This window comes from Ailuropoda melanoleuca, chromosome 1 (assembly GCF_002007445.2).
Source record: "Ailuropoda melanoleuca isolate Jingjing chromosome 1, ASM200744v2, whole genome shotgun sequence".
NCBI classification, from domain to species: Eukaryota; Metazoa; Chordata; class Mammalia; order Carnivora; family Ursidae; genus Ailuropoda; species Ailuropoda melanoleuca.
The window spans coordinates 2,731,944-2,745,229 of NC_048218.1; the positions used below are offsets into that span (position 1 = coordinate 2,731,944).

Sequence of the window (13,286 nt, forward strand, 5' to 3'; positions counted from 1 at the left end):
TTTTTTTTTTTTTTTTTTTTTTTTTTTTTTTTTTTTTTTTTTTTTTTTTTTTTTTTTTTTTTTTTTTTTTTTTTTTTTTTTGAGGGGCGGCGTAGCAGTGGGTTTCCAGACCCGCGGGCCTAATAGGGTCTCGGGGTCGAAATGGAGCCGACCGTGGGCGGCGGGGCAGGAGGCGGCGTGGGAGCGGGTTACAAGCCCCGCGGGGCTAAAAGGGTCTGAGGGTCGAGATGGAACCGACCTCGCGGTGGGAGTGTGTCCAGGCGCCCTGCGGAGCCGGCGTTAAGGATGGAGGCGGCCGCCCGCGGCGGGGCAAGGGACCGTGCGGGAGCGGGTCCACGCGCCCTGCGGGGCTGGGGGTCCGGGCGGCGGGGTGGAAGTGGGTCCAGGCGCCCCGCGGGGCTGGCGGCGGGGTGGGAGTGAGTCCAGGAGCCCCGCGGGGCTAGGGGAACGGGGGTCGGGATGGAGCCGAGCAACAGCAGGGGGCGGTGAGGGTGGGATCGGCCCCACGCGCTCCCCAGGGCTGGGGGATCCGCGGTTGGGTTGGAGCCGGCCGCGGGCGGCGGGGTGGAGTGGTCCAGGCGCCCCGCAGGGCTGAGGGTCTTAGGGACCGGAGTGGAGCGGACCCCGGCGGCGGGGCGGGCGTGAGAGCGGGCGCGCGCCCGGCGGGGTGAGGAGGTTGGATTGGAGCAGAGCGCCGGGCCGTCGAGGAGCGGGGCCGCGCCCCCCGGGGCCGGGCTGGGTCGGGTAGGTCCGGCGCTGAGCGCGCTCCCGGTGGCCCGCAGGTGCGGCGCGGAGCCATGGTGATCATGTCCGAGTTGAGCGCGGCCCCCGCGGGCTCTAGCCAGGGCCAACAGAAGCCCCTCCGGGTGGGCTTCTACGACGTCGAGCGGACCCTGGGCAAGGGCAATTTCGCCGTGGTGAAGCTGGCCCGACATCGAGTCACCAAAACCCAGGTGCGTGGGGCGGCCACCCGGCCTGTCCTGGGGGGACCCATCCTGGGGGCTGCTGGGCAGAATCCCTGTCCTTAGCGTTCATCGTGTAATGTATCAGCGCTGACAGTTTTCAGTTCCGTGAAGACAAAATGCTTTATGTTATGATTCTGAATAATTTGTACAGATATTAGGGGACGGTAGGGAGGGAAATGACCACATAACGCAGGAGTGTGGTGCTTGGGATCCGGCAGAGCCCTGTAAAGGGAGCCAGCAGGGACTGAGGAAACTTACTTAACTTTGACTGTTTTCAGTACTACTGATGGTTACTCTGGTTATTTTTCCCCCCAACTTTTTGTGACCTTTTGGGGACATAAAGTGTTTTAGAAATTAAGCAGCAAAAAATATAATGTGTAAAGGAAAGGTTTTTTTTTAAACAAAATATTTTTTTAAACCATAGGTTGCAATAAAAATAATCGATAAAACTCGATTAGATTCAAGCAATTTGGAGAAAATATATCGTGAGGTTCAGATCATGAAGCTTCTGAATCATCCTCACATCATAAAGCTTTACCAGGTAAGGACTCAAGTTTGCCTTTTGCTGTTGCTCCTAGCAAGTGTGTTATTTGCAGCAAACGTCTGCAGGTTCTGAATTTTGCCCATCTTTGGTTATGTGCGGCAGGGAGTTGGTTGTGGAGGGTGAACTGATTTTTGTAAGCTCTTCAGATGTATTTTCAATTGTTTTCTTGCTTTTGGATCGTAATTGAGATTTGCCTTATCAAAATTTTAGTTAGTATTGTCATCCATTCCAGCTTTAGATGCTGAGATGTGGGTGGTTATATTTAGTTTACTATGAAAACAACCAGATCTGTGTGTTGCCACAAGCCAGGCAGTCATGTAGAAGGACAGATCTCAGTGAAACAGACACTTGCACCTTGGCAGGTAATTATTAAACTTGAAAACTGGCTGCTCTTACCCATTTTTGTAAACTCATCTTTGCAAAGGCAGCAGGGAGCACCCGTCTTCCCATTTAAACTCTTCCATCAAAAACGGAGAGATGAAAATACTTTTGCCACGGTGAGAACAGGGAACTTGTCATTTAATCCAGGTTAAGAACACGCCTTGCCCAGTCCGCCTGTTGGTTTGTTTCATGACTTTATTTTTGTTATCGTGTTGAAACTAAGAAATTATATCTTTGGAATGTAAGCGTCGATTTAATTAGGACAGCAAAGCTAAGCAGTCTCGTGTTGATCTGCCCGCGTGTGCCGATAAGGTACGATCTGCTCGCAGAAGAAGTTCGTTGCAAATGCTCAGTGTTCCATCCAGGTGGGTTGGGTGTCAGTTCCTTGTGGTGGTTCTCGTGAAGGCCTGTGACTCTGAGATGAATATGGCACGGTGTGTGCGTCTGTGCAGTCGGCAAGGCTGGGGGTAGTGTGGTAGGAGAGGGAACGAGAATAGAAAATTATCCCACGGAAACAGCGTCATCGGGCTTGTGTTCCCCTGAATGACCGTTTACTCAGAGTCATTACGTGCAGAGCTCCCGTCACCATCCACTCTGGTCGGTGCGTTGTTTCTGTGTCATCTTTAAGCTGTGCTGCTTTGCTAAGACGTTTCCTCATGGTCCCTGATGTCAGTGCCTGAGAGCAGTGCCTGGCCCGGTTCCCCAGCAGTGGGCTGAACCCTGATCTTGACTTTGCCAGAGGGACGAGCCAGGGTGCACCTCATTGTCCCTCTGCATGCCCCTGTGTGAAGTAGGCCAGTTAGACGGCACACGGCTCGCGTCCCCGGGGTTGGAGGTCCTTTCTGGGGTGCACGTTCTCATTGCTCTCTGGGCAGCCGCCCCTGTCCCTCCTCGGGATCTGACACTGGTGTGTCATTCTCATCCAGCTGGCCCAGGCTACACAACCTTGGGGAGACACTTCCCCCTCGCCTTGAGGATTTCTAAAACTCAAAATGTGTTTACTCTTCATTCTCCTTCCATCTCTCTCTTGAATTGAGGAAAGGAATAAACCGTGTTCTTACTCTCGAATCTGCCACACACGCTGAGGGCCAGGACGGTGAAAAGTCTCACTGACCTGCGCTGGATTCACTTTCTTGTTAGATTTATGGCTGAAAGCAGTTGTCTTTACAGTGTCTTTTTTAAGGAACAACTATGTTTTGAACCCTAAAGAAGTTTGTTTCTGTAAGAACGTGTTGTCTCTGTGTGTCTCTGAAGTATTGTAAATACAGGGACGTGAGTTGGGTTTTTCCTTCTTTTGGTGCCACAGGTTTAAATTCACCTTGTTGCCTAATTAGCTGTGTTTTAGACTCTTTTAAAAATTGTTTTCAAAGCGAGATAAAATTCTTGATCAGGACATGAACCTGGCGTGTGTTTTTGACCTTGGCTGTTGCTATTGACACAGGCCGAGCGGTTTGCTGTACAAAGAGCAGTCTGTTGTTGCTTACCTGGCAGAGCCGCCTCTCGGCCCCTAAGTTATCATGTCAGTGAGGCAGGTGGGAAGGGGGGGGTGTGCATCTATTATTCAGTGGGTGCTGGCCCCTGGCCTGGCTCGGCTGTTGCATGCCGGGCTTCCAGCAGAAAGCCCCAGCAGCGCTCTCCCGGTGTCCTGGGGTCCGGGTGTGAGGCCTCCGGGCGGCGAGGCAGTTGGGTTCACACTGTGATACGGGCAGGTTGTAGTGCATTAGGACAGGCAGGCTGGTGAAGAATTCCCCTCTGATGTTTTAAATTCTTTTTCTGAATAGGAACCCCCATATTTGTTCCTTTAATGCAGAAGTGTTTATTTTCTTTTCCTTTTTAAAGATAATGGATGCACTCATCCTGGAAAAGTTAAAAATTTACTGGGGTTCAAGTGGATTATTTATACCACTGGTATGTTCCCTTTCCGTGTGGTTAAACGTTAGGTCTTTGTGTTTTTAGGTTATGGAAACAAAGGATATGCTTTACATTGTCACCGAGTTCGCAAAAAATGGAGAAATGTTTGGTAAGCCGCACCCCTTTTTGGTATCTGTTGAAAGCAAGCAGTCAGACTTGTCAGGAATCACTCCTCCAGCATCTGGGTCCACCCATCCTAGAACTCAACAGCGTTCTTCCGCTGTGCCCCAGAGGCTGGCCGGCCTCTGGAATTTTCGGGCTATAGCTTTGTGTTGTCGCTCCTCAGATTATCTGACTTCCAACGGGCACCTCAGCGAGAATGAAGCGCGCGAGAAGTTCTGGCAGATTCTGTCGGCCGTGGAGTACTGCCACAGCCGTCACATTGTGCACCGGGACCTCAAGACGGAGAACCTGTTGCTGGACGGCAGCATGGACATCAAGCTGGCAGGCAAGGGCGGGGGTGGGGCGCTTGCCTCCCAGGGCCACCCTGATGTGTCTGCGGTGAGCTCACCGTCCGTCTTTTGTCCCTCAGATTTCGGATTTGGGAATTTCTACAAGTCAGGAGAGCCCCTGTCCACGTGGTGTGGGAGCCCCCCGTACGCAGCCCCGGAAGTCTTTGAAGGGAAGGAGTACGAAGGCCCCCAGCTTGACATCTGGGTAGGAGCCCGCATGTGCGTGTGTGTGTGCGTGTGCGGTGCCCGAGGGCCTCCCGCGCTCTCCTCAGTAGCTAAGTAGCCCGGGCGCTGACTCGAGGCCCTGTGGTCCTTTGCAGAGTCTCGGCGTCGTGCTGTACGTCCTCGTCTGCGGCTCGCTGCCCTTCGACGGGCCCGACTTGCCGGCTCTGCGGCAGCGGGTGCTGGAAGGCCGCTTCCGCATCCCCTTCTTCATGTCTCAGGGTAGGTGCCGCCAGCCCCCTCCCCCAGCTGCGTCCCAGCTGCCAGCCCGCTGCAGGAACCGTTGGGCAACCCGGGATGGGAGTTTTAGAGAGGGAGGAGGAATTTATTTCCTGAAATGCCTGCTTGACTGTGTCTGAGTGTGCCGGCAGGTCTGTGAATCAGCCCTGCGTTACCGTGGGGTGTTTACGAGGTGCCCACAAGAGAGACCCAACCCACTGGGTGTTTTCTCAGTGCCCTACTTATGAGGCGGGCGGGTGCCTTGGCCCTGCTCTCCCCTGGAGAGGGCTTGGTCTCAGGTCCCCGCCGGCCCCAGCACCAGGGATGCTGGCTGGTCACTGGGGAGTCTAAGTGGCCCTCTGTCTGCCAGGTTAGGAGGACCGTGTCATTGCCCCCCCCCCCCCCGAGGGCTGAGCCCTGGATTAGTGGCTCTCCTTGGTGGCAGTTCTGAACTGATAGTCCAGGCCACTGCTCCCGGTCTCAGCGTTCTTCAGGATAGTCACAGTCTGTTTGCCCCCGGGAAGGGAGTCTCGTCCCCAGCAGGGCTGTGGCGGGCGCCAGGCGGGTGGTGGTGGGGATGGGTGCAGGTGCCCCCGCCCTGGGCTCAGCGGGCCTCCATCGCCCCACAGACTGCGAGACGCTGATCCGCCGCATGCTGGTGGTGGACCCCGCCAAGCGCATCACCATCGCCCAGATCCGGCAGCACAGATGGATGCAGGCCGGGCCCTCCGTGCCACGGCAGGCCTGCCCCACCTTCTCCGCGCCCGGCCCCGGCCCCGGCTCCGGCTCTGGCCGGGGCCACTACGATGAGCAGGCCCTGGGCATCATGCACAGCCTTGGCATCGACCGGCAGCGGACCGTGGAGGTGAGCGCCCACCCTGCCCAGCCCCACGCGCTCTCTGCTGCAGAGGCTCTCCTTGCGAGGAAAAGCAGGCACTGGCCCGTCGAGTTAAAATGGGAACATGGGCTAATTTAAGGGCCAGCTGTCCACTCCTCTAAAGGATATTCTTGGCCACCCAAGAATAACCCTGGGAACAGTCTTGTCGGGAGCCTCAGCCACTCGATGAGAAGCGTCCGAGGCCCCACCCCCGTGCGGGAGCCCTGCCGCCCCACGCCGCTTTCTGCTGGCCTCGCCCTGACCCCGCTTCTCTCCGCCCCCCCCCCCCAGTCACTACAGAACAGCAGCTACAACCACTTTGCTGCCATTTATTACCTCCTCCTCGAGCGGCTGAAGGAGTATCGGCACACTCCGCCGTCCGCCCGGCCCGGCCCGGCCCGGCAGCAGAGGCCCAGGAGCTCAGATCTCAGCGGCTTTGAGGTGGGGGAGCCATCTCCTTCACGAGCTTGGCCTTGGATTGTGCCCCCCACCCCCGCCCCGTTAGAATCCCTTGCTCTGACAGGCCCAGGAGTGAGACGCAGAGCCCACTGGCCCCCAGGTCACGTCTCCTGCCCGTTAGGCATTGGGGGGGGTTCCCGTGTGAACCACAGACTGGAGGGGGGGTGCTGGCCGCTCTGCGGAGGGTCAGGCACCACCCTGCGGCCACTTGTTCCTTAACTGTCCCCGCTCTGGCCTCTTGACACCTTTTGGTGACCCTGTGCAGGGTGGCCTTAGGAGGCTGCGTATGTCCTTAGCCCAGGCAGCTAATGGCTAGCGTCTGTCAGCCCCACCCCAAAGCCAGTGGGGTCTTTCTTGTCATGCTGCTTGTGACAGTCCCCAGAGCCAGTTCCTGACGGTGTCTGTCCTCTGCTGACCCACAGGTGCCTCAGGAAGGCCTGTCCGGTGACTCTTTCCGATCCTCCCTGCTGTGTCCTCAGCCCCAGACCTTGGGGCAGTCTGTCCTGCAGGCTGACACAGACTGTGACCCTCTCAGCTCGTTCCAGGTGTGTGACCTTCACTGGGTGGCCATCGGGGAGGGGTTCTCTCAGCTGGAATGACGTCCCCTGCCCGGGTCTCACAGAGCCCTGGGAGTTACTGGTTTGTGTCTGTCCCCTTGCAGCCCTTGCTCTTCCCCCTGGACACCAACTGCAACGGAGTGTTCCGGCATCGCTCCATCTCCCCCAGTGGCCTGCTGGACACGTCCATCAGTGAGGAGGTCAGGCAGGGCCCGGGCCTGGAGGAGGAGCGGGAGGCCCAGAAGCCCCTGTCTGGCAGCACAGGCCGCAGGCACACGCTGGCCGAGGTCTCCACCTGCTTCTCCCCGTGCGCCCCTCCGTGTAAGTGTCCCCGTGGGCTGGGGACAGGGACCTGGAGTGCGGCCCGGGGGGCGGGTTGATGGTTGAGGCTCTGACCGACCGATGTGAAGCGTACCTTTCTTGCCGGGTGGCTTCTAATTACACTGTCCGGATTGGTCAGTTGTTTGACCCCCAAGGCCATGCAGATCATGCTCCGAGACCACACGTGGCCCTCCGGTGGCAGAAGTGTGGGGCTTAGCTGCCCCAGGTGCCAGGAGGGCAGGTCCTCCGTCCAGGCCCCCGTGCGTCCTTGTGGGAGCCCCGAGTCAGCCGCAGGGGCAGCTGCACCCTCTTGGTGGCCGGCCACTGTCGCAGCTCCTCTGATAGTCTCTGGCCGTTGTGGACCCCTCCCCACCACGGCTGAGGGTAGAGACAAGGAGGCTAGTACGGAGAAGGTTTCCGTGCCGGTTTCTCTGCTAGAGCTGCGGCCGCTTCTGATTTGTAGTGACAACTGTCGGGTGCCGGGGGCTGCTTCTGGCCTTGGGGAGCATCAGGGGCCCCCCTCAAGAGCACATGCTTCTTCGTAGGTATTGTCATCTCTTCCTCTGCCGCGAGCCCTGCAGAAGGCACCAGCTCCGACAGCTGTCTGACCTTCTCAGCAGGCGACGGCCCCGCGGGCCTCAGTGGACGCCTGGCCGCTCAGGGGCTGCTGGGCACCTGCTCTCCTCTCAGACTGGCCTCACCGCCCTTGGGAGCCCAGTCTGCCACCCCAGTGCTGCAGGCCCAGGGGGTCCCAGGAGGGGTCACTCTGCTCCCCATCAGCTTCCAGGAAGGCCGGAGGGCATCGGACACGTCGCTCACTCAAGGTGACTTCCCCTTCCGTGCACACTTTCCCTTCCCAGAAGATGATCTGTGCCCCTGGAGGGCATCACTTTATCCTGGGGCAGAAGGCGTGTCCCCGGTGTGTAGCCAGGTGTGGCCGAGTGGCAGTACTCCCAGGTCCTAGGTGTCCCGGTCTTCTAGGACGAATTCACACAGTCTCCTGGTGGCTGGTCCGAAAAGCCCAGGAGATACTTGGAGGCCCAGCAGCTCTACTCTGGAGAAGGCAGCTCGCACCTGCCTCCCTGGGTCCCTCTCTGGTCCCAAGGCACTGCTCATGCCCTCCTTCCCCAAAGGGTCCTGTGCCCAGACTCACACCTATGCCCCAGGAGGGGGCTGTGGTGAGAAGTGATCGGGTAACCAGAGAGTACCCATAACCCCCATAGGAAGGTGTGCCATCCATCTATGCCATCACATTTGTACGGGGTCCCTCCTTATGTCTCCCTGAGGTCTGCAAGCCCCAGCAAGCCTTGGGACTGAGATCCACTGACCATCCTGGTTGTGCACCTCCCCCCCAGGGCTGAAAGCTTTCCGGCAGCAGCTGAGGAAGAATGCAAGGACCAAAGGGCTCCTGGGTCTAAACAAGATCAAGGGGCTGGCTCGTCAGGTGTGCCAGCCCTCCTCCTCCTCCAGCCGGGCCTCCAGGGGTGGCCTGAGTGCCTTCCAGCTGCCCGCCCAGAGCCCGGGCCTGCACAGCAGCGGGGCCAACAGCCGGGAGGGCCGGAGCCTTCTGGAAGAGGTCCTGCACCAGCAAAGGTATGCCCGCCTTGCGCCCGTCACGCTCCCTGCGGGAGGACTCCCGGACAACTGGGTTTCTTGAGTAACCTTATCTCTTAAGCTGGTCCCCTTGTCCGTGTAATCGGATGAGTGCACCTCCCCCAGTGTGGGGAGAGCCGCGAGGTAGGGCCTCATTCCCTGTAGATGGTAGTGGAGGTGGAGAGCAGTCGGGTTTCCTTGCTTTGAAGCCCTCCTGTAAGTGGGGGGACAGAGGGGGCAGTGAATGAGAATGTCACGTCTCTGAGCGGCTGCAAAAGCGGGACGGAGAATGGAAATGTCGGGAATTGCTCGGGGGATTAGTTGCACAGCGCTGCGTGTCGGGAGCAGCTCCAGCTCGCGGCTCGGCAGGGCAGCCCTTCGGCCCTGGTGGTGGGGAATTCCGGCAGCTTGTGCGCCTAGCAGGGTGGCGGAACTTGGTGGGAGGCACAGCGGGCAGAGCGGCAGTGACCTGGTCTCCCTCCCTGCCCCCTCGCGCCCCTCCAGGTTACTCCAGCTGCAGCACCACCCAGCAGGCCTGCCCAGCTGCCAGCAGGCCCCCCAGCTGCCCCCGGCCCCACTGGTCCTTGCCCCATGTGACGGCGCTCTCCTCGTGTCGGGACTCCAGAAGGAGCTGGGGCTGGGGCCCAGCCCGCTGCTGCCACCCCACCTCCTGCAAGCTGGGGGCTCCCCAGTGGCCTCGGCAGCCCAGCTGCTGGACACCCATCTGCACATCAGCCATGCCACGGCCCCCCATCCTGCCGCCACGCTGCCCCCCAGCTTTGTGGCTGCGGGGCTGCCACAGGCGGACTGTGAGATGGAGGACCTGACCGCGGGCCAGCTGGGCACGTTCGTGCTGGTGCAGTGAGGGCCCCGCCTCCGCTTGGGCCGCCGGCCCTTCGAAGCAATAATGTCAGAGGATGTGAAGATGTTTCCGGACTCGAAGCCAATAAGTTTCTAGAAGCGAAACAAGCAATACGTTTGGTGTTTTGGCTTTTTAGTTGATTTTTTGTTTTATTTTTTCCTTGCACTGAGCAAATGTAACTCTGAGTAGGGCCTGGAAACTTTCTGAAGAAAAATAATAATTGAGGGGCGTGTCGGGGTGGGTGGATGGGAAGGGGAAGGAGGGCGGCGGGGCGAGAGGTGACAGGGCTGGGCTGGACAGGCCAGCGCCACTGCGGTCGGTCGGGGGCGGCGGGAGGGGACCACGGGGGCGGCGGGGCCGCGGAGGGATTGCCTCGGAAGAAACCATGGTGTGAGCCGTGTGTTCATCGTGTGTGTGCCTGTGTGTGTTGGGTATCCTTTTTTGTTTAGTTGACAATTCTCCACTTCCCGAAACATTTACACTTCAGAGTGAGAACTGTGAACTTTCTGCTTTATGCATCCGTTTTTAAAAAGCTATATTGGCCAGCCCAGGAGAAAATAATCTACAAATTCCTGGAATTCTCTACCTTGAAATCAGAACCCGAAGGATGTTTTTTTCCTTATTTTAGATGAGAATTTTATCAACTGCTCGAGTCGGGTTTCCAGGATTCTTCAGAGGAGCCGCAGGAAGAAACTGGAAGGGAGTGGGGGACTGTGAGGCTGGGGCTCCGGCCCGGGGTGCATGCCCTGGATCCCCCGCGTGCCTTGGAGGGCCCCAGAGAGTTTTCTTCCTGCTGCCCATCTTATTTCCGCTGCTAATTAAGTTTTTATGCATTTCATTATCAGGGTCCAAAAAGAACAACCGACTGGGGTGGGGGATGTGCAATACGGCAGGCGTGTGGCCGGCGGGCAGGAGCAGGCGGGGGACGGGTCCCTGCTGGCGACCCCACCTGCCCGCGGCCGGCTCGCGATCTAGGGTTAGCCCTGCCTTCTCCAGGCCTCACACTTGGTAGGCTTTCGTTCAAGAGAATGAAACGAGAGGTCAGATCAGTGTTGTTCAAGCTTCGTTCCTTTTTTAAAGCAAATGTTGTACATGTATATAAATAGACAAATACACACTACTTATTTTTTATATTTTTTACTACACTTTTGTGTCCTGGTTTAAATTTTCCTCTCTGGTAACGTTACAAAGCGCCAGCACCGGGTCGGTGTGGAGGAGGGAGGCACGTGCGTCCTCCCCTGGCAGGTGGGCCGCCTCACCCCCTCTGCACCCGTCAGCCCCCGATCCTTTACCGACCCAGGTGCCTTCAGCTCACTTTGGCTCTTACGACCTACAGTATTAACAGGGGAAAGGTGGGCTTTTGTAGAAGCCAAAGACTGCCCGGGCTCCCAGCGGGCAGGGAGGCCGTGGGGCGCGCGTCCGGGGCTGGCGTCTGCCCAGCTTGCTGCTACCAGTCCCCCGCCGGCGCCGCTGCTACTGCCCCGTGGCTCTCGCAGGCCTCGGGGAAGGGACTGTCCTCGTGCCTGGCCGCAGAGATCACCAAAGCCTCCTGCCGGCTCGTGGAGGGGACCTGGGGGCAGGAGGGCGTCTGGGGCCGCGGAGGCCGCACGGCCGGCTCCCACACCAAGGCGGCTCCCTTGTTCCACTCCTCGCTGTTCTAATGCCACAGATCAANGGGGGCTCCCCAGTGGCCTCGGCAGCCCAGCTGCTGGACACCCATCTGCACATCAGCCATGCCACGGCCCCCCATCCTGCCGCCACGCTGCCCCCCAGCTTTGTGGCTGCGGGGCTGCCACAGGCGGACTGTGAGATGGAGGACCTGACCGCGGGCCAGCTGGGCACGTTCGTGCTGGTGCAGTGAGGGCCCCGCCTCCGCTTGGGCCGCCGGCCCTTCGAAGCAATAATGTCAGAGGATGTGAAGATGTTTCCGGACTCGAAGCCAATAAGTTTCTAGAAGCGAAACAAGCAATACGTTTGGTGTTTTGGCTTTTTAGTTGATTTTTTGTTTTATTTTTTCCTTGCACTGAGCAAATGTAACTCTGAGTAGGGCCTGGAAACTTTCTGAAGAAAAATAATAATTGAGGGGCGTGTCGGGGTGGGTGGATGGGAAGGGGAAGGAGGGCGGCGGGGCGAGAGGTGACAGGGCTGGGCTGGACAGGCCAGCGCCACTGCGGTCGGTGGGGCGGCGGGAGGGGACCACGGGGGCGGCGGGGCCGCGGAGGGATTGCCTCGGAAGAAACCATGGTGTGAGCCGTGTGTTCATCGTGTGTGTGCCTGTGTGTGTTGGGTATCCTTTTTTGTTTAGTTGACAATTCTCCACTTCCCGAAACATTTACACTTCAGAGTGAGAACTGTGAACTTTCTGCTTTATGCATCCGTTTTTAAAAAGCTATATTGGCCAGCCCAGGAGAAAATAATCTACAAATTCCTGGAATTCTCTACCTTGAAATCAGAACCCGAAGGATGTTTTTTTCCTTATTTTAGATGAGAATTTTATCAACTGCTCGAGTCGGGTTTCCAGGATTCTTCAGAGGAGCCGCAGGAAGAAACTGGAAGGGAGTGGGGGACTGTGAGGCTGGGGCTCCGGCCCGGGGTGCATGCCCTGGATCCCCCGCGTGCCTTGGAGGGCCCCAGAGAGTTTTCTTCCTGCTGCCCATCTTATTTCCGCTGCTAATTAAGTTTTTATGCATTTCATTATCAGGGTCCAAAAAGAACAACCGACTGGGGTGGGGGATGTGCAATACGGCAGGCGTGTGGCCGGCGGGCAGGAGCAGGCGGGGGACGGGTCCCTGCTGGCGACCCCACCTGCCCGCGGCCGGCTCGCGATCTAGGGTTAGCCCTGCCTTCTCCAGGCCTCACACTTGGTAGGCTTTCGTTCAAGAGAATGAAACGAGAGGTCAGATCAGTGTTGTTCAAGCTTCGTTCCTTTTTTAAAGCAAATGTTGTACATGTATATAAATAGACAAATACACACTACTTATTTTTTATATTTTTTACTACACTTTTGTGTCCTGGTTTAAATTTTCCTCTCTGGTAACGTTACAAAGCGCCAGCACCGGGTCGGTGTGGAGGAGGGAGGCACGTGCGTCCTCCCCTGGCAGGTGGGCCGCCTCACCCCCTCTGCACCCGTCAGCCCCCGATCCTTTACCGACCCAGGTGCCTTCAGCTCACTTTGGCTCTTACGACCTACAGTATTAACAGGGGAAAGGTGGGCTTTTGTAGAAGCCAAAGACTGCCCGGGCTCCCAGCGGGCAGGGAGGCCGTGGGGCGCGCGTCCGGGGCTGGCGTCTGCCCAGCTTGCTGCTACCAGTCCCCCGCCGGCGCCGCTGCTACTGCCCCGTGGCTCTCGCAGGCCTCGGGGAAGGGACTGTCCTCGTGCCTGGCCGCAGAGATCACCAAAGCCTCCTGCCGGCTCGTGGAGGGGACCTGGGGGCAGGAGGGCGTCTGGGGCCGCGGAGGCCGCACGGCCGGCTCCCACACCAAGGCGGCTCCCTTGTTCCACTCCTCGCTGTTCTAATGCCACAGATCAAAGGCCTCAGAACCATGACAAGCACTTTACTTTCACGGAGATTTTCTTTCTTGCTGTGAGTGTGTCTCTGCGTCTCGTGTGTAGGTGTGTGCGACGTGTGTTTTGTAGTTTCTCCACCGCGCTGTGGGGCCGGCTGGGCGCCTGGTTATAGGCACTACGTGATCTAAGATGTATATAGTCTGTTTTTTTACCATAACTGGTTTAATTATTTTATTTCTTATGTTAACATGAGAAATGTATGCCAAATGATTAGTGGGTGTATGTTTTTTTAATTTAATATTTAAATAAAATATTTGGGGGAAAACCCTTGACCTTTCCCTGTGGTTCATCTCTGCGGGAGTGCCTTCCTTACGACATGCTTCCTCCAGCCGCACTCAGTTTGCATCTTAAAGAA

General features: G+C 57.7%; 1 protein-coding gene across 2 annotated transcripts; it reads left to right on the forward strand.

Moving 5' to 3' along the window:
- Positions 1-448: 448 nt before the first annotated feature.
- On the forward strand, positions 449-10,773 carry SIK1 (salt inducible kinase 1). Of its 2 annotated transcripts, XM_011217074.3 has the most exons (13): positions 450-953; positions 1,390-1,506; positions 3,847-3,910; positions 4,088-4,249; positions 4,334-4,458; positions 4,574-4,697; positions 5,324-5,559; positions 5,863-6,012; positions 6,453-6,575; positions 6,692-6,908; positions 7,454-7,732; positions 8,264-8,501; positions 9,006-10,773. In XM_011217074.3, exons 1-13 carry the CDS (start codon positions 798-800, stop codon positions 9,364-9,366), a joined length of 2,352 nt encoding a protein of 783 aa, XP_011215376.3. In that variant the 5' UTR covers positions 450-797; the 3' UTR covers positions 9,367-10,773. The 2 variants fall into 2 exon arrangements, with proteins under 2 accessions (XP_034510887.1, XP_011215376.3); XM_034654996.1 differs by lacking the exon at positions 5,863-6,012 and having other exon boundaries at positions 449-953.
- Positions 10,774-13,286: the final 2,513 nt, after the last annotated feature.